At 54.1% G+C, this 18,223-nt stretch overlaps 1 protein-coding gene across 5 annotated transcripts; it reads left to right on the top strand.

The window, feature by feature from the left end:
- The first annotated feature begins 3,674 nt into the window (after nucleotides 1–3,674).
- Nucleotides 3,675–17,653, top strand: S1PR2 (sphingosine-1-phosphate receptor 2). 5 transcript variants are annotated; one of them, XM_059159926.1, is made up of 5 exons: nucleotides 10,095–10,255; nucleotides 12,292–12,373; nucleotides 12,628–12,681; nucleotides 12,791–12,831; nucleotides 15,139–17,653. In XM_059159926.1, the coding sequence occupies exon 5, from the start codon at nucleotides 15,181–15,183 to the stop codon at nucleotides 16,237–16,239; it is 1,059 nt and encodes a 352-aa protein (XP_059015909.1). In that variant the 5' UTR covers nucleotides 10,095–10,255; nucleotides 12,292–12,373; nucleotides 12,628–12,681; nucleotides 12,791–12,831; nucleotides 15,139–15,180; the 3' UTR covers nucleotides 16,240–17,653. The 5 variants fall into 5 exon arrangements, with proteins under 5 accessions (XP_059015911.1, XP_059015909.1, XP_059015908.1 ...); XM_059159925.1 differs by lacking the exon at nucleotides 12,628–12,681; XM_059159923.1 differs by lacking the exons at nucleotides 12,628–12,681; nucleotides 12,791–12,831.
- Nucleotides 17,654–18,223: the final 570 nt, after the last annotated feature.

Here is an 18,223-nt window from a genome sequence, read left to right as displayed (position 1 = left end):
CAGGAGTTTGTCCAGAGGAGAAAAGGTGTTTTGAAAGAACAAAGTTGCAAAGACCAGAGGTGGGGAGAGAGCGGCAGGAGCCAGGGGTGATTGGACCTTCCTGATGGCAACTCAATCATTTAAGTTGAACCCACCGCAGGGCCTTTGCACTGGTGTTTCTTTTGCCTGGAACATACTTCTCCCAGAGTTCCACATGGCTTTATCTCTCACCTCCTTCAGTTATTTGCTCAAATGTCACCTCCTCCAAGAAGCCTGTCCTGACCACCCCATTCAAAATTGCAATCCCCACTCTTGGCCCCTCAGACCCCCTTATCCTGTCTCCCACCCATCAGTATTTCTCTTTTAACATCCTATTTAATTTCCTGATTTTTAATGCTTTTTGTCTGTCTCCCGCATTAGAACGTAAACTCCTCCGGGACAGAAGTTTTGCTCAGTGTCCTTCCCTGCTGTAGCTCCAACACCCAGGATAGTAGCTGTAATGCAATAGGGGCTCAATACAGGTTTCTTGGGTGAATTCCTTTGCTCAAAATCCTGTTGCAGGGGTATTACCAGAAACAGAGAAAGTCCTCCCTTTGTCTCCTGGGTCTCAAGATCTCTACCACCCCACTTGCTCCCGATGTCACAGGAACATAAGATACAAAAAAAAGAAAGAAGGAAAGAAAGAAAGAGAAAAAGAAAAGATTATTTACCCAATGACGCTGTAGTCACAGAGACACACGTTCACATCTAGAGGGTGCCACTAAGTGGCTGAGTACCCCTAGACAACTTGTTAGCTCTTTCGAAGTCTGGCCTGCTTAGCTGTGTAAGTGGGACTCACGCAAACCCTCCTCTCCTGAGCTGAGTGAACGATCAGAATTCTCTTTTCCTTCCACGTCTACTCCCCACAGTGTTTTTGCCTCCTCAGGAGACTGTACACACGAGTTAGATCACATCCCTCTCTGCTCAGAAACCTCGTGCCTCTGTTTTACTCTGAGCAAAAGCCAAAGTCCTCGCTGCAGCCCACAAGGCCTTGCAGGACCGGTCCTCATCTCCTCCCACCTTCCCCCTTTATTACTCTGTGGTTGAGACCACACCAGTCTTCTCACCAGAACTGGTCAATCCCATGTCAACCTCAGGGCCTTTGCACTGGTGCTTCTCTCTGCCTGAACCTCTCATTCTTAAATACCTGCATGACTCACTCCCTCACCTCCTTCAGGTCTTTACTCAAATAATTACCTCAGGTGACACTGGGTCTAAAGTCACTGTTCCTTTCCTACCCCACATTCTTCATACATCAGTACACAGATTCTAACAGATGATGTCATTCTTGTTTATCTTGATTCTTGACTGCCTCTTCCACAAGAACACCAGCTCCTGGAGAATGGGGTCTTTGTTTCTTGCTGGGTCTCCTTGCTAAGAAAAGTGCCAGCATCCAGTAGGCTCTCAGTACCTAGTAACTGAACAATGGGATATAGAGAAAGAAGTTTGCCTAGGACTCCTCTACCAGCATATTGATTGTGAGTGAGCCTTAATGAAAGGGAGATAATGACCTCGAGACCTGCATACTGAAAAGCTCAAAGTTTGGCCATTTTGGCCCAAGCCAGGATGGAGGTCAAAGGTTGACTTGTCTGGCCCTCTCCTGTGGATCAAAGGCTCAATTGCAAGTGACCTCTGTCCCCAGTGGTGTGTGGCCAATGTCAGTCTTGTCCCTCAGAGAAGATCCCTGCTGACCGTGGGCATGATAGCAATATAGAGAGCAGACATCAGAAGCTGGAGGACCCCCCAACATCTGGTCTTTTCTAGTCCCCCATCATGGTGCAATGGTTTTCACAAAGGCCAGAGGTCAAGGATAGAGTATGGGGGGCAGCCCTTGGAGAGGAGGTATGGGGCGTGGGTGCAGGCTTGACCAAGGACCTTGACCTACTGGGGAGAGCCGCTCCCTCAACACCGACAAAACATCTGCGTGTTCGTTTGCGGCTCTGTTTGTGGGTGACCGCCAAGCATGAAAACCAGGAGTCTCCCATTGCAGCAGCCCCCAGAGACCCCAGGCGTGGGCCTGATTTGCATAGACATTTCCATTCCCTTTAGTTCCCTTCAGTTCATGCCAGATGAGAGGTAGTGCAGAAAAAAAGGCCTTGAACCCCTTGGGGTAGGATACGTGGGCTCCCCAGGCCTCAGTTTCCTCCTCTGTAAAATGGGAGTATAATTATCCCACCCTCGCATGTTTTGTGTTCACCTAGGGCCTAGGTACCTTCAGCCCATTCATTCTCTGCTCCGCCCTGCCCCATGGCCAGGGGCTGACCCTGGCATAGGCCATCCCTTTGCCCATGGGTTCCTGCCCACGTTTAGCCAATGGCAGATCCTGGAGGACAACTGGAGGGCAGAAGACTACCGAGAGTCAGGATATTTCTCTCTACCTGCACTGGCAGTGGCTCCCACTGGGCACAGTCTCCCTATTTGCTTATTTCTAAAAAGTCTACGCAACCCCTTCCCCAACTTGGGTTTCCTGTCTATATAACCAACCCCTGCGCTAAATCCCCTCTGTCCATCAAGGTCCCTGTATAGACCTTGACTGATGTAAGGCAGCTGGGAGGCGTTTGTGTTTTGTTTTCAGATACAGTTTTTTTTTTTTAAAGATACCATTGAAGTAACATAAAGTCTTCCCTTTTTAAGGTACAGTTCTGCAAGCTCTCACAAAGACATAGAGTCACGTAACCACGACCACAAGCAAGAGAGGGAATTATTTCATCACTGAAAATCTACTCCCCACTGAGCCCTTCCTAGGTAGTTCCTCCCACTGTCCTCAGCTCCCTGCAAACCACCGGTCTGCTGCCCATTCCTCCAGTGTGGCCTTTTCTAGAATGTCATAGAAATGGAATCATCCAGTACATAGCCTTTTGTGTCTGGCTACCTTTCCTCCTTAGAAGGCATTGGAGGGAGTGCCTGGGTGGCCTGGTTGTTAAGTGTCTGCCTTCAGCTCAGGTCATGATCCTGCGGTACTGGGATCGAGCCCTGCCTCAGGCTCCCTGCTTAGTGGGGAGTCTGCTTCTCCCTCTCCCACACCCATTGCTTGTGTTTCCTCTATGGCTGTCTCTCTCTGTTAAATAAATAAAGAAAAGTCCTTAAAAAAAAAGAAAAGAATGCTCTGGAGAGTCACCCATTTTGTTCTATGTCACTAGCTCCTTACTTTTGGAACTCCAAGTGACCGATACTCTGTCCTTGGGTGGTCTTCTATGTAAGGTGCCCTGCCGTTTGTCTAGCCATTCTCTAGTTGAGGGAGCTGCTGCGAGCTTTTGACAGGAACCGGCACATTATATATAAGTGCTGGGGTAGGGGGGCTTGCTGCAAAGTTGGCCTCTGACGTGCCCAGCTCCCCTAATCGCTGCTTCCCTCATCCAGAGAAAGCTCTGGAAGGCCCAAGACTGTATCTGCTGCAGATGTGCAGGGACTGGCCTCCACCGGCAGGCTTCCCGCCCCATCCCCGAAGCGGAGAGTGGGCCCTGAGCCCGAGGAGGAGGCCAGGCGGCCGCAGCCTCACCGCCTGCCAAAATCAGCATCTGGAAAGCTTCTCTACAGTTGGGGCTCCTTCCCCCAGTGCTGGATGATGACGAGAAACTTGGGACCTGTCTCTGACACTTCATGCAGTTCCTCCTGCCAAAAACCAAGAGCTGGGGGCTGGGGAGCAGAGGGGAGGCCCAGGGAGGACGGAAGGATTAAGGAGAAGAATGTTCCCCATCTTACCAGCGATGGACGCCGTCCTGACTGGTAAGCACCGCCCTTCTGTTCTGACCCACTGGGACAGGGATGGGGAGCTGGGTCACCTCCTTGGGCCTAGGACAGGGGCTCGGGATGGGCAGCAGAGCAGAGAGTTCTAGTTCTGTTGGGTTCCTCCAATAATGGGTCCGTGATTAAAGGAGCGAGACTGATACAAAGCGAAGGTCAAGCAAAGCTTTATTTCGCGCCAAGCATCAAGAATCAAACCAAACGTTTGGGGCCGCGCCTCTTATAGAGAGGGTGAGTGACCCTGCTTCTCCTTTACAGACTAGCTTTTAAGGGCAAAGACCATGTGGTTGGGTCTGGCCATGCACAGGTGGCCAATGAAGTTGTAACACACAGAGAAAGCTGCACAGCCATGTTAGCTGACCAATTGAATCACAATTTACCCTAGTAAACATTTGAACCAGCCTATCACCTTGGTCAGAATTAGCGCCCAAAAGGTGCCCAAAGGGCGAGGCCCATACTCCTTGGTAACCAGGGAGACAGTATGCGCCCCCACTGATTGAATACCTCCACCTGGCCTGACCCACCCTTGTACCTGGTCTTTGTTACCTGGGACTGGTTTCTGGGACTTGTTTTTAAGTAAGTTCCCCCCCCCCGGGGGGGGGGTGACAGAGTCCATTTAAGTTTTACAACAAAATGGCTGTTCAACCGGGGTGGGGCCGCTCTGGCTGAAGAGGCCCTTACAGTTCAAGCCTCACCACTGCTGTGTGCTTTGGTTTCCTCATCTTTAAAATGGGGTGATGAGGAAAAAGCAAAACTCTGGAGACAGTAAAAAGATGAGTGGTGCCAGGGGCTGGTGTGGGGGGCGGGGCGGGAGGGATGATCTGGTGGAGCCCAGGCAGTGAAACTACTCAGTGTGCTGCGATAATGGTGGGTCATTGGCCATACAGTCATCCAAACTCTGACGCAAACTACGGGCTCTGGGTGCCTCCACATTTAAGCACTCTAACAAATGCAGCCCCCCGGGTGGAAATTTGGTAGTGGGAGGCTGTGTCTGTGTAGGGGCAGAAGGTATATGGGAAATCTCTGTACTTTCTGCTCCGTTTTGCTGTGAACCTAAAACTGTTCTAAACACTGAGGTCTATTAAAAATAATGGGATGATGACAATAATAATGCCCCCCCCCCAGCTGTGAGGACTTGTAGAGCCGCACCCAGCCCCGTCTGTCTGCGTTGTGGGAGCGTTAGCCATTATTGTCGGCGGCCCTATAATTAATGGAGGCTGCTCCAAGCCTCTTCCTTCTCTTCTTTTCCCCTGCCTGGGAGCTCCCCAAGAAAAGAGCCTTGTTTCCTTCCTCTTCCACTGTTCTCTGATTCAAGTCCCCCCTCCCTAAGGGCTCAGCTTTCCCCTTGACCTCCCAGACCATCAGGAAGTCTAGGATTGCAGTGTTTTCCAGTTCTTTTTCTAGCCCATTCCCTCAGCTGACCGCCAAGACCTGGGCTTGACCCAGAAGTAGGAGGTGGAGGAGTGGGGGGAGGCGGAAGTTGTCTGTTGGTGTATGTGTGTCTCTGGGGACATCACCTTTGTCTAGGAGCCATAGTCCCCTGACAGACGGGCCCGGATATGTCTGTGGCCTTGATATCACCCCACCCCCAGGTCCCTTGGGGGGGGTGGCAAACTGCTGAGCCAGCCGGGCCTGAGTGGGGGGGGCACTTCCTCCCCAGCCTTTGGGTCCCCACAGAGAGCTGAGATTTCCGCTCCGATAGCTCCCTGGTGAGGGGAGGACCCAGTTTGCTTTGTGCTTTGTACCCCGTGGGTTGAACACCTGGTTTCTAGAGGTTGTCCAGGCAACACACTCACTTGGCAGAGGTTTCAGTGAGTTTTTGCTGAGGTCTGATCGGACCCCAAGATCTGGCCTGGAACTGAGTGGAAATCTGGCTCAGGAAAAGGAACAAAGTCATTGTCTGACTTTTCTTTATCTCCCCACCAAGGTCCTACTACCTGTGTTAGAACGATCTCGTTTCTTCTCTGTCTCCTCCGTCGGACTGTCAATTTTGGATGGCAGAAACCAGTGAGGCATAACCAGAGGTAGCATGAAGTACTATATGAATATATAGGCTGTGTATATACATGTGGCATTAATATTCTTTCTTTCTTTCTTTCTTTCTTTCTTTCTTTCTTTCTTTCTTTCTTTCTTTCTTTCTTTCTTTCTTTCTTTCTTTCTTTCTTTCATTTTTAGATAAGCTCTGTGCCCCAGTGCCCAACATGGGGCTTGAACTCATGACCCTGAGATCAAGAGTTGTATGCTCTTACCCACTGAGCCAGCCAGGTCTGCCAATATATTGATTCCCTTCCTTCCTTCCTTCCTTCCTTCCTTCCTTCCTTTTTTCTTTCTCTCCCTTTTTTTCTTTTTTAAATTTTATTTATTTATTTGACAGAGAGAGAGTACAAGCAGGGGGAGCAGCAGGCAGAAGGAGAGGGAGAAGCAGGCTCCCCCTGAGCAGGGAGCTTGATTCAGGGCTCAGACCCCAGAATCCGGGGATCATGACCTGAGCCGAAGGCAGATGCTAACCCACGGAGTCACCCAGGCACTCCTTGTTTCTTTTTATTCTTTTTTGTTTAAATGTTTATTCTTTTGGGTCGCCTGGGTGGTTCTGTTGGTTAAGTAGCTGCCTTTGGCTCAGGCTGAGATCCTGGGGTCCTGGGATTGAGCCCTGCATCAGGCTCTCTGCTCGGTGGAGATCCTGCTTCTCCCTCTGCCTCTCCCTCTGCCTGCCGCTCTGCCTACTTGTGCTCTATCTCTCTGTCAAATAAATAAATGAAATCTTTTTTAAAAGTTTATTCTTTTTTAAGAGTGTATTTATTATTAATATAAATTTATTCTTTTTAGACATGTTTCTTCTTTTTAAATATCATTCTTCTTTTTAAAAATATGTTAATTATTAATATAAATTTATTTAATAGCAATATGTTGCATACTATCATCGGTATGTTTATTAGGCATGTTATTGTTTATGTTATTGATAATAGTCATTATTTTTGTGATAAGAACTATTTTATGACTAGAAGTCTGGTGATTTGTGACCTATTATTTGATTTTTCATGTCTTTGTTAATTTTTAAAATTGATAATGTGAGCTGAAAACTTCCAGCGGTTCCCCCAGGGTACACCATAAAGATCTGGCCTCCTCTCACCTGTTCCCCTGCCCCTAGTTCCTCTGCCAGAGGGTAACCACCGTGACTGGTGTCTTGTGCCTTCTCCCAGAGGTGGCCGGTGAGCAGACAGGCAAATGTGTGTGTATTTATACAACCCTTATAAATACACCCAGAAACGGGGCAAGCAATGCAAACCAATGTGCATTGTGCTTATTTTCAATTTAACACATTGAAGAGAGTTTCACACCAAGATGAATCCATTTTCACTTTTTAATAGGCCTAAATGGATCAATTTTAATTTCTTTTTGTATCCTTTTGCTTTCCAACACTTTTTTTTTTTTAAGGTCTTATTTATTTGATAGAGAAAGACACAGCAAGAGAGGGAACACAAGCAGGGGGAGTGGGAGAGGGAGAAGCAGGCTTCCCACTGAGCAGGCAGCCCCATGCGGGGCTCAATCCGAGGACCCTGGGATCATAACCTAAGCCTAAGGCAGAAGAGTAACGACTGAGCCACCCAGGCACCCTGCTTTTCAACACTCTTTATGAAGTATATACATACAGAAGACTGCACCCAACCTCTCTTTCTACTGGTTGCATTGTCTAGGTATCAAGCCACCTTAATTTTTTTTTTTAAATTTCAGCTCTCTTGAGGCATCGTCGACATATGAAACTGTGAGATATTTAAAGTGTACATCATGTTGATTTGATACACGTAGACGCTGTGGAAGAATACAGCTAGTTGGCGAACACATTTGTTATCTCCCATATTTATGTTGTGTGTGTATCAGACCATGTAAGCCCCATTCTCTTGGCAAATTTCAATTATACAATATGATGTCGGCTAGGACAGCCACCCCATTTTACGTTAGAGCCTCAGACATTATTCATCTCACGGCTGCAAGTTTGTACCCTTTTACCCAGCTCCCCCTTTGCCCTCCTCAGTGCAGCAGCTGGCAATCACCACTTTCTTCCTCTCTGTTTCTCTGAGTTTGACCTTGTTTTGTCTTGTTTAGATTCCACATATAAGTGATAACCAAACAGTATTTGTCTTTCCCTCCTTGGCTTATTTCACTTTGTATAATCTCTCCAGGTTCATCCATGCTGTTGAAAATGGCAGGATTTTCTTCCTTCTCATGGCTGAATAATAGTCCATCGTGTGTGCACATCGTATTTTCTTTTTTAATAATTTTTAAAAGAGGGACACCTGGGTGGCTCAGTGGGTTAAAGCCTCTGCCTTTGGCTCAGGTCGTGATCCCAGGGTCCTGGGATCGAGTCCCACATCGGGCTCTCTGCTCAGCGGGGAGCCTGCTTCCTCCTTTTTCTCTGCCTGCCTCTCTGCCTACTTGTGATCTCTGTCTATCAAATAAATAAATAAAATCTTTTTAAAAATAATGATTTTTAAAAAGATTTTATTTATTCATTTGAGAGAGATAGAGAGAGAGCACAAGCTGGGCAGGGGGAGAAGGGGAGGAAGAAGCAGACTGCCCGCGGAGCAGGGAGCCCATTCCGGGACTCGATCCCAAGAGCCTGGGATTGTGACTTGAGCCAAAGGCAGATGCTTAACTGACTAAGCCACCCAGGTGCCCCTATACCACATTTTCTTTATCCATTCCTTCACTGACGAATACTGAGGTTATTTACATATGTTGGCTATTGTGTGTAATGCTGCGATGAACATGGGAGTGCAGATAACCCTTTTCATCCTTGTATATTTCAACGTTCTTGACTGAAGCATGATACACCTACAGAAAAGTGCACCAAAATTCTCCTGGTCATTGCACCATTTAGGTCTCTAGCGGTCCACTTTTAATTTAACTTATTACTGGCATAGGATCACGTGCACATGTTACAAAAATCAAGAGTTAGGAGAGCGTTCATAGAATGAAAGCAGCCTCCCTTCCATGCCCTGTCCCTATCTTCCCCTTCCACTCCCAGGGAATTCACTGGTTTCTTCTTTCTCCAATATTCTGCATATTCTGAGGACATGTGGTGGAACATCAGCTCCATAGGGACCCAGAGTTTTGTCTTATTTGATCTTGATGTATCTCCAGCCTTTTAGGATACTATCTGGTACACAGCGAGTGCTTAATGTATCTGGTAAATAGCGTATATGAAGGTTATGTATGCATTTTCACAAATAGTGTCCTCCTAAAAAGCTCTCTCTCTTTTTTTTTTTAAGATTTTATTTATTTATTTGAGAGAGAGAGAGAGAGTGAGAGCATGAAAGGGGAGAAGGTTAGAGGCAGAAGCAGACTCCCCATGGAGCTGGGATCCTGATGCGGGGCTCGATCCTAGGACTCCGGGATCATGACCTGAGCTGAAGGCAGTCACTTAACCAACTGAGCCAACCAGGCACCCCTAAAAGGCTGTCTCTTGTCCCTGAACATAAGCTCCAAAAGGGTGAGGCCCTTTTTCCTGGTTTTGTTCACTGTTGTTGTCCAGGAGGTGTACCAAAAATGTTTGTTGGAGGAACCAAGGGCTCTCCTATTATGCTGATCTCTCCCACACATGTGTGTGTGCATGAATGTGACTGAGGGTGTCCTGCCCTCTCAGCAGCTAGGCACACAGAGTCACCCCGGGGAAAAGCTGAATGAGGAAAAGAGAGGGAAACCAAAGAACCGTATGGAAGATTAGGCCCCAAGCTGGAAGGTGGGCTGAGCCTGGGCCTTCTTGTTTGGTTGACTCCAGCAAGGGCAGCTCCGGGGATCATCAGCAGAGGCAAGGGAGACTGTTGGGTGCTCCCACTTTTCTAGGGGCCTTTTCTGAATTTTGAGGTCTTATCAAGGCAAAAGCTACTCCTGTCTTTGGGCCAAGGCGTGGCACATACTGGGGACTTGATTTGCTGGAGGAACTCGGAGCAGGCGCTTGGTGCCTTTTTGCTGCGTTGACACATGGGGGCTTTGGTGTCTCCTTGTTGAGTATATAAATGGGGTCCCAGGTTCTCCAACTCCGGGGTCCCAGGGATGACCCAAGAGTACATCTGCGATTGAAGACAGTTGTTTCAGGGTGAAGACAGTGGTTTCACGGAGCCGCGTGACGTCACGCTCCCGCAGGTTCTCACGACTGGGTCCCGGGAGGGGCAGGGCGGGGGGGTGAGGGGAGATGCGGACAAAGGGACCCCGCGCGCCTCCCCCGCCGTCCCCAGCGCGCGCGGCCGGGCAGACCCGCCACATCTGGAATTCATTGCAGCCGCCGCCGGAAAGGGGAGGGGAGGAGGGCGGGGCGAGTGGGGGGGCTAGGCGGTGTCTCTCCCCGCCCCCCTCTGTCCCCGGTCGGGAGCCCCGGGACGCAGTCCCAGTACGGCGGGCAGCCCCAGCCCCTGCCGATGCCGTCCCGGGGACGCAGACGCCAGAGCGAGCCCCTCCGGCCAGGGCAGGGACCCGGGCCGGCCCAGCCAGGTGAGTGTGCGGGACGAGTGGGAGGCAGAAAGGACGGGCCCGGGATCCCTGAGTCGCAGGATCGGAGCTGGGTAGCCAGGCCAGGGGTCGAGGGCGCACCGGGGCGCGCACGCGCCGCCCGTGCTTCTGCTGCACGGAGGGAGTGGTCACTGTGCGCCCTCTCCACGACTCCGGGCGGCCCCTACAGCCTCGGCTGCGAACCCCCAGACTGAGCTCCCCGCCTTCCCCGGCGGCAGGAAGTTGGCGCCGAAGAGAAGGCGGATCCGAGCTCTTTCGGCCAGAGACTGGGAGGCAGAGCGGTGTGCTCCGGGACCGGGGGGTTTGGGGAGTGTGTGTGTGAAGGGGAGGGGCCCTCCCGCAGGCCGACTCCGGCTGAGCCAGAGCGAAAGGTGCAGCGAGCCGCGGAGCTTCTAAGTCAGGGGCGGGGTCCCCGGGGAGGGCCGTCTGCTCCACCGCCTGCTAGTCTGCCTCTGTGCCTCAGTTTCCCCGAGTAGTTCGTCTTCTTCAGTCACCCCCTCGGGGGTGTGGCTTTGTTCTGGAAGGAAAGGGAACGTGAGTGCGTGACTCTCGCGCCTCTCCTTTCACCTGGGGCCCAGGGACGGGGCGGGGGTGCAGTCACCCGTGGCACGGACCTCGTGTGTTCGGGGACCCAGTTGAGCGTCGGAACCTCGCCCCCTCCTCGGGCACGAGTTGACTCACCCGGGGATTTCCATGCCCTCCCCCGACTCTGCGCCAGTCAGATGCTCCGGGAGCCACGCGCTGAGCCCACGGACCCCCGCGTGGCGCGATGGTGGTTTGGTATTTACCAAGAGGCTGCAACTGGGATCACAACCCCACCCCCCAACTCCCGCCTCTAAGCCCTCCGGGAATATTGGGGCGAAGCTCCTGGCAGGACGCAGAGGTGCCCCCCCCCAGCCACGGGAGATGTAGGGGTTCCTCGCGTGTGGCTGTCGCGAGAGAGGCCCCAGCGGGAGCGAGCGTGGATACCGCGCATTCCACCGCCAGATAAGGAGGCCTAGACTGCAGCCGGAGGGCGGGGGCGGGTCCTGCCGCTGTCTCCACGGAGACGCGCTGGGCTTCGCACGGTCAGGGGGCTGCCGGCGACCCGAGGCGTCTCCAGCCTCTGCTGTGGTTTGGGGGCTAGGCTGAATTGAGGTGCCTCTACCTCGGGGACCCTCGGGGCTTTGTTCACTCTTCCGTCCGTCCGTCCATCCATCCATCCATCCATCCAGCACACGTTTTCAGAGCGCCTTCTGTGTGCCAGGCATCACGCCAAAGGGGCTGAAAACAGACTTGGTCGCTGGCCTCCAATACTCATATTCTACCACGGAAGCCAGACAGAACACAATAAAATACAATAATGATCTCTGAGGAGGGCAAGTTGTGTGAAGACAATGAAGTAAGATGCTGTCATAGAGAGGCCCCCCCGGGAAGGTGGCTATGGCAGACCAACGGTCAGAGGAGACCCCTCTGAGCCGGTGACCTTAAAACCGAAACCAGAAGGAGGGGAAGACAGTCATTCCAGAATTTGAGGGAAGGGCATGCCAGGTGGAGGGAGAGCCAAGTCTCTGAGGTAGGGATGGGGGTGGCACCTAGGAGGCCAGCGTGGTTGAAGTGGAGAGGCCCTGGGGGGGGGGGGCCGTGGGAGGAGGCTAGATGGGCAAGGGCCAGGCCATTTTGGGCAGCGGGGAGCCATGGAAGAATTAGGAGGTGAGGGAGTGACACAGTATATTGGCTTTGTGAATTAAACAGCTCCCCCTGGTTGCTGCACGGAGAACCACAGTGTAGGGCGCTCCTGACCGCTTAAGGAAAACCAAAAGTAGGGGTGGGGGCACTACCCTAGGGCCAATGGCAGGGATCAGTGAGTGACAGTGGGACTGTTAGCACAGGGCCTGCCTCAGTGGAACTTGGAGGAGGGGCTCCTGGAAGCCGCTGAGGCTTTCCCATGTCCTTCCTCTCTTCTAATCTCCCACGAAACAGTCTTGGTCTATCTTCCCTTCCCTCCAAACCCTGTCACTTGTCCCTCTCATTGCATTTCAGGCCTGGCCATTCCCTGGCTGTGACCAGGGAATGGTAACCAGTGACCTCTTACTGAGCCTCTGGGAAGACGGCCTTGGTGAAGGTGAGCGGGAGACAAGCCCTGTGTTTAGCCAGGTCTGGGGAGGGGAGCCAGGCCTCCCAGGGAGGGGAGCAGCCAAGGCCTCTATCGGCCTGGTTTGGGTGGGGGTGCCTCTTCTGCCAGCCCCAATCTCCAGGCCCCGCTTCCTCTTTCTGGGAAGCATGAGCCTGCCTTAAGCTCTGTCTTCAGCAGAGTCCTAGTGGGGAAGATGAGAAGAGGGAAGCAGTGTGGGCCTCGGTTTCCCCTTCTCTAACTAGGCGAGCCACCCCTCCTTCTGAGGAAGCCTTGACAGCCTCCAAGGGCTGCAGAAAGTGAGTGTGCAGCTCCCGGTCTCGCCCCCCACCCCCACCCCAGGGAAGAAGACAGACTTTCGGTGGGCCTCTGGGCTGTGAGGACTGAACCCAATTCTTATTTCTCCAGGAAACCTCCATAAATCTTCCTCTTGGCTGCCAGACCAGAAGGTTGGTGGCCCCGTGTGAGGGAGGGGGGAAGGGGGTGACCTAGGCTTTTCGCCCACCAGCACGGGTGCTTCCCAGGCCTGCAACGGGCCCTCGATTCTCAGTCATGAACCCCAGGAGGGGCCCAGAAGGGCAGGGCAGCCTGGGGGGCGTCTGGTCGGCGTGACCTGGCGGTCAGGCTGCGGTTCACACTGTCCCCAGGGACATCCACACAGCCCTAACTCTGTTCTCTGAAAGATGTGGTCGGCCTGTAAAGGACCCATCACGAGCGCCTTCCTTAGAGAGCCCCCGACAGGGCCAATCAAATGCCGAGGACGGAAAGCTCAGGCCAATGGGCGAATCGCTCAAGGCCCTGGGATTGAAGATCAGCCAATCAGGGCGCGGGCTGTTTCTGCCCCGAAGGCCGGTCTAGTGGGGCGGAGGCCAGGGCCAGGCTAGCTCCCGGCCGGCTGCAGCCTGCAACGGCCAGAGGGCATCAGGGCGCCCAGGGCCCGATCCGGCAGCGCAGCGGAACAAGGGGCCTCTGTTTGGCGATCTGGGCGGGGCGGCAGTCTCCGGGGATGCGCACAAGGCCTTTCTCTGTTTCCAAACTAGGACGGATGCCCCTTCACCCAGGGGGAGCAGCTGCCTCTGTCAGGCCCCCGGCCAGGGCCTCTCCTGAGGGGGCGTCCAGGGACTGACATGGCTTGGGTAACCCCGGAAGCCCCCCATAATTCTCAGGCTCACTAGGAACCAGCCTAACCAGCCTTTCCTGGAACGGTACTCCAGGAGCACACGTGTTCCTTGCCAGGCCTGTTTCCAGGCACCTAGGGAGGGCTCTTCCCGCTCCCTCCCCCATTAGCTAAAGGCTGGAGCTTCCTCCTGGCTCCCCTCCGCCAAAGGCAGACACTGCACCAGCCCCTCTGAGACTACCCCCCTCCGCCACCACCAAGCTGGGAGGAGGCCGTGATCTTGGCCTCTCAGCCTCTCTGCCCACGCTTCTTCCCGCCCCCTCCCCCCACAGCTCAGTTTTCCTTGAGGGGGGGGTGACTCAGGCTTTCATGGAAACAAATGTCCGTCCCCCCTCTCCTCTCAACCCCCTCTCCGGGTGCCTCTCGCCCCCTCTTCGGCTCACATGACTTCAGCTTCAGCGCTGCAGCAGCTGCCCCAACCTCCCAGCCAGGACCTCCCAGACTGGTCTCCTGTGGCTCCCCCATCCCCTCACCCCCTCCCAGCCTTTCCCACACCGGATGTGACTGGGAAGTGAGGACTCCACCCTGCTTCTTCCTGGGGCCTCACATCTGGATTTCATCCTGGCTGGGGAGGGGGGTGCCAGCGCCCTGCCCACCCCTCTGGGACCCTCTGTCCCAGGGCAGGGCTAGATGGTGCTGATGAGAACAGGATGTTGGGAATCTTGCCGTGGCTAACTCAGTCTACATTCCCTCCCCAAAGATTGGCTGGAGGGCACCTAGTCCCCAGCTGTGTGTGTGGTAGGAAGAGAGGGGCTAGTATATAGGCTAGTATTTGTTGAGTGCTTGCTATGTACTAAGGGTGCCTCTTGTGCCATTCAAGAGAATTTTCCCATTTCCCCTATAAAGCAGGCTTTCTTCTCCGCATTGCACAGATGAGGACATAGCAGTGAGAGGCCAAGTGTTGAGTGACTTGCCCAAGGTCTCACAGCATGTCAGGTGGAGTGGAGTTGAACCCGGGAGTGCCTCCAAGGTCTTCATCCTTGAAGATGCCATGACCTCTTAGACGCTTAAACCTCAGGGCCGCCCTGGTGTCTCCCCAAGACCTTATCTCGGGAGCACCCATGGCCGCAAGGCTTAGACCCAGCCTGAAATCCAGGGCAGTGGGTGGTAATGAGCAGGGGTTGGTGCTATCAGCAGCCAGCATCTTGCTGACCCAGGTTGGCAGGCGGCATGAGGCCCCGGGCTCCAGTGTAGTCCAAAAGGGAGATGAGCCCTCCAGGCTCTGCCCAAGGCTCGCTGTCTGGGGAGGTGAGCAAGAGTTCTGGAAGTTTATTTTGTGTCCCTCATGCTCTTTGGGGGAGCTTCTGTTCTTCTGAGACCTCACAACCTTGAGGTTATAGAGGCTTTGGGGAGGTTTTCTGGCTCTACCACTTACCGGCTTTGAGACTTAGAGCAAGTGAGTTAACCTCTCTGGGTTTCCGGTTGGTAAAGCAGGGAAGATGATGCTTCTGACTTTGTGTGGCCACTCAGTGCGAAGGGAGGGAGCTGGGACTCAAACCACAGCCACCCAAAGTCAGAACCCAGGAAGCAGCCATGGCACTGACCCATCTGTCTGTCTGTCTGTCTTTTTTCTCTGCAGCTCTGACAGCCCCATGGCCCTGGTGGGCCACTGAGCCCCACCATGGGCAGCCTGTATTCAGAGTACCTAAGCCCCAGCAAGGTGCGGGAACACTACAATTACACCAAGGAGACTCTGGACAGTCAGGAGACGCCCTCCCGCCAGGTGGCCTTGGTTGTCATCATCATCCTCTGCTTCGCCATTGTGGTGGAGAACCTGCTGGTGCTCATCGCGGTCGCTCGCAACAGCAAGTTCCACTCAGCCATGTACCTGTTCCTGGGCAACTTGGCCGCCTCGGACCTCCTGGCAGGAGTGGCCTTCGTCGCCAATACCTTGCTGTCGGGTCCAGTCACACTGGGGCTGACCCCGGTGCAGTGGTTTGCCCGAGAGGGCTCCGCCTTCATCACACTCTCGGCTTCTGTCTTCAGCCTCCTGGCCATCGCCATTGAGCGGCATGTGGCCATTGCCAAGGTCAAGCTCTACGGCAGCGACAAGAGCTGCCGTATGCTGCTGCTGATTGCGGCCTCGTGGCTCATCTCGCTGGCTCTCGGCGGCCTGCCCATCCTTGGGTGGAACTGCCTGGGCCATCTCGAGGCCTGCTCCACTGTTCTGCCGCTCTACACCAAGCACTACGTGCTCTGTGTGGTCACCATCTTCTCCGTCATCTTACTGGCCATTGTCGCTCTGTATGTCCGCATCTACTGCGTGGTCCGCTCCAGCCACGCCGACGTGGCCGGCCCCCAGACGCTGGCCCTGCTCAAGACAGTCACCATCGTGCTGGGTGTCTTCATTGTCTGCTGGCTGCCGGCCTTCAGCATCCTGCTCCTGGACTACGCCTGCCCTGTCCGGTCCTGCCCTGTCCTCTACAAGGCCCACTACTTCTTTGCCTTCGCCACTCTGAACTCGCTGCTCAACCCCGTCATCTACACGTGGCGCAGCCGGGACCTGCGGCGGGAGGTGCTGCGGCCGCTGCGGTGCTGCAGGCGGGCGGCGGGGGTTCAAGGACGGCTGGGGGGGACCCCGGGCCATCGGCTCCTGCCTCTCCGCAGCTCCAGCTCCCTGGAGAGGGGCACGCACATGCCTACGTCGCCCACGTTTCTGGAGGGCAACACGGTGGTCTAAGGGGCAAGTAGGCCACCAGGCCATAGCACAGGGCTCTGTGAGCTGTCTCCCTGGACAGAGAGGGGGCTGCGAAGCAAGATGCCCATACACCACAGACCTGGGTGACATTGAAACTATTTCACCCTGCCCTCGGCCCGCTGAGACCCCCCACCGGGCAGATGGCAGAGCTCCAATGGGGTCAGAGGCTAGTGCAGTAACTAATGTGACCACCTTCAGAACCGGATCGCGGGGAGGCTCCAGGGGACCTGGAAGGGGCATGGGTGACACAGCAGGCAAGCACTCAGGTGACACGGCAGGTGGCACTCCAGGGCGGGGGAGCTCAGGGCAGGAACAATTCACAACCCGATACAAGGGATTTCAACATTTCACGACTCTCTGACCCTCTGCCCTGAATGGAACTTCCCTCTCTGAATACAGCACCGCTGTCACCTTTTCCTGACAACCTTAAGCCACTTCCCCACAACCCCTGTTCCCAAAGTGCTGGAGGCCTCCTCCCTGACTGTCCTGGGCGGCCCCAGCTGACAGTTGCAAGGCCCCAGTCCACAGCTTCCCCAAATTTCACCAGCTGCCCATTTCGGCGGCTTCTTCCCTTTCCTCTGTCTCTCCACGCGATGCTGGCAAACCACAGGGTTGGGGGTAGATGCTGGATGCTTTTCTCAGACCTCATCGGCCAATTGCACTATTTGGGGCACAAAGGAGTCACCACGGGCTAGAAAAACTGGTCTGGGGGCCTGAGGAGGGCTCTGGGCCTCCTGGTGGGAAAGGGTGGAACTTGAGAAGGTTCTAGGGGAGCTGTTGGCAGAGGACCCCCATTCCTAAAAACCACCCCCCTGCCCAAGGTACTCCCACCTCCAGCGCAGCCAGGGTAACCAGATCTCCTGAGGCAGGGCAGCCTTGAGCCCGCTGTGCCTCCTTTCAAGTTGCATTGTATGGAGAAACATGGGGGCCAGGGAGCCAAGGACAATGATTGTGGGGTGCTCCCTTCTCGCCTGCCCCAGAAGGACTTCGCTAAATTCCATGGATAAATGGAAGGGATGTTGCGGTACAAATATATATTTATGTGTGTCTGTGTGTGCGTGTGTGTGATGCGTGTGACCTCCTCTCCCCACTGGGCTCCCCCAGAATGGATGCTGTTGTTGTCTCACGTCTGTGTTGAAGCTGCCAAAGAGGGGTCGGCCCCCGCACAGACCCCTTTGTAATTGCTGGCTCATCTCCCCGCTTGAGAGCTGGGGTACAGCTCGCCTCGGGGAAGGAAACCTCATGCCTCAAAGCAATTTCTTGTGAATGCAAAGGCTGGGGAAGAGGGTGTTGGGGGGCAAGGAGCCAGTCGGGGGCCTGTCTCCCCCCCATACAGCTCCCCAGATGCCCCTCGTGCCTGAGACCCGGACCCAGGCCAATAAACGGTTCAATTCCTCGTTTGGGTGGTTGTCTTTTGAGACTTAAGGTGGCCATTGCCCTAACTAGCACCCGGTGGCCGGAGGGTGCATGGGATAGGGAGGGTGGGCGGGATGGGGAGGGTAGCTGCTGCCCAGGCCGCTCATACTTGGTCATCCTTCCTATTCTGTGCCCCAACCCCGAGCCTCACCCAAGCCAGGATTACAGTGATTTCTGAGAAAACAGGGTGAATGCTGACCTTTCCCTTAGGGCATCTGTCTGGCCCTTCCCAGTGATTAATTAGATTCCTGACCTCCTTGTTTCCCTTCAGAGATAGCCTGGCAGGTGTGGGAGGGTCCCCTACTTCACCTCATCTTACCTACCTGTTCCTCCCTAGGAGATGGTCTTAGGGGACATGGACCCTGATGACCCTCCAGGGCTCAGTCTTCCCCAAAGGAATGGGTAACTTTGCGTCAAGCACTTCCCATGACGTGAATCCCCAGAAGGTGGGAGTTACTATGAACTATCGTGGAGATGAGGGTTCAGAGAAGGTAAGTGAGCCGCTCGGGGTCACACAGCTAGCTGGGGCAAGGGCCTGTCTGGATATGAA

Source organism: Mustela lutreola, chromosome 2 (genome assembly GCF_030435805.1).
Source record: "Mustela lutreola isolate mMusLut2 chromosome 2, mMusLut2.pri, whole genome shotgun sequence".
Taxonomy (NCBI): domain Eukaryota; kingdom Metazoa; phylum Chordata; class Mammalia; order Carnivora; family Mustelidae; genus Mustela; species Mustela lutreola.
This window is presented reverse-complemented; position numbering and strand designations above follow the sequence as displayed.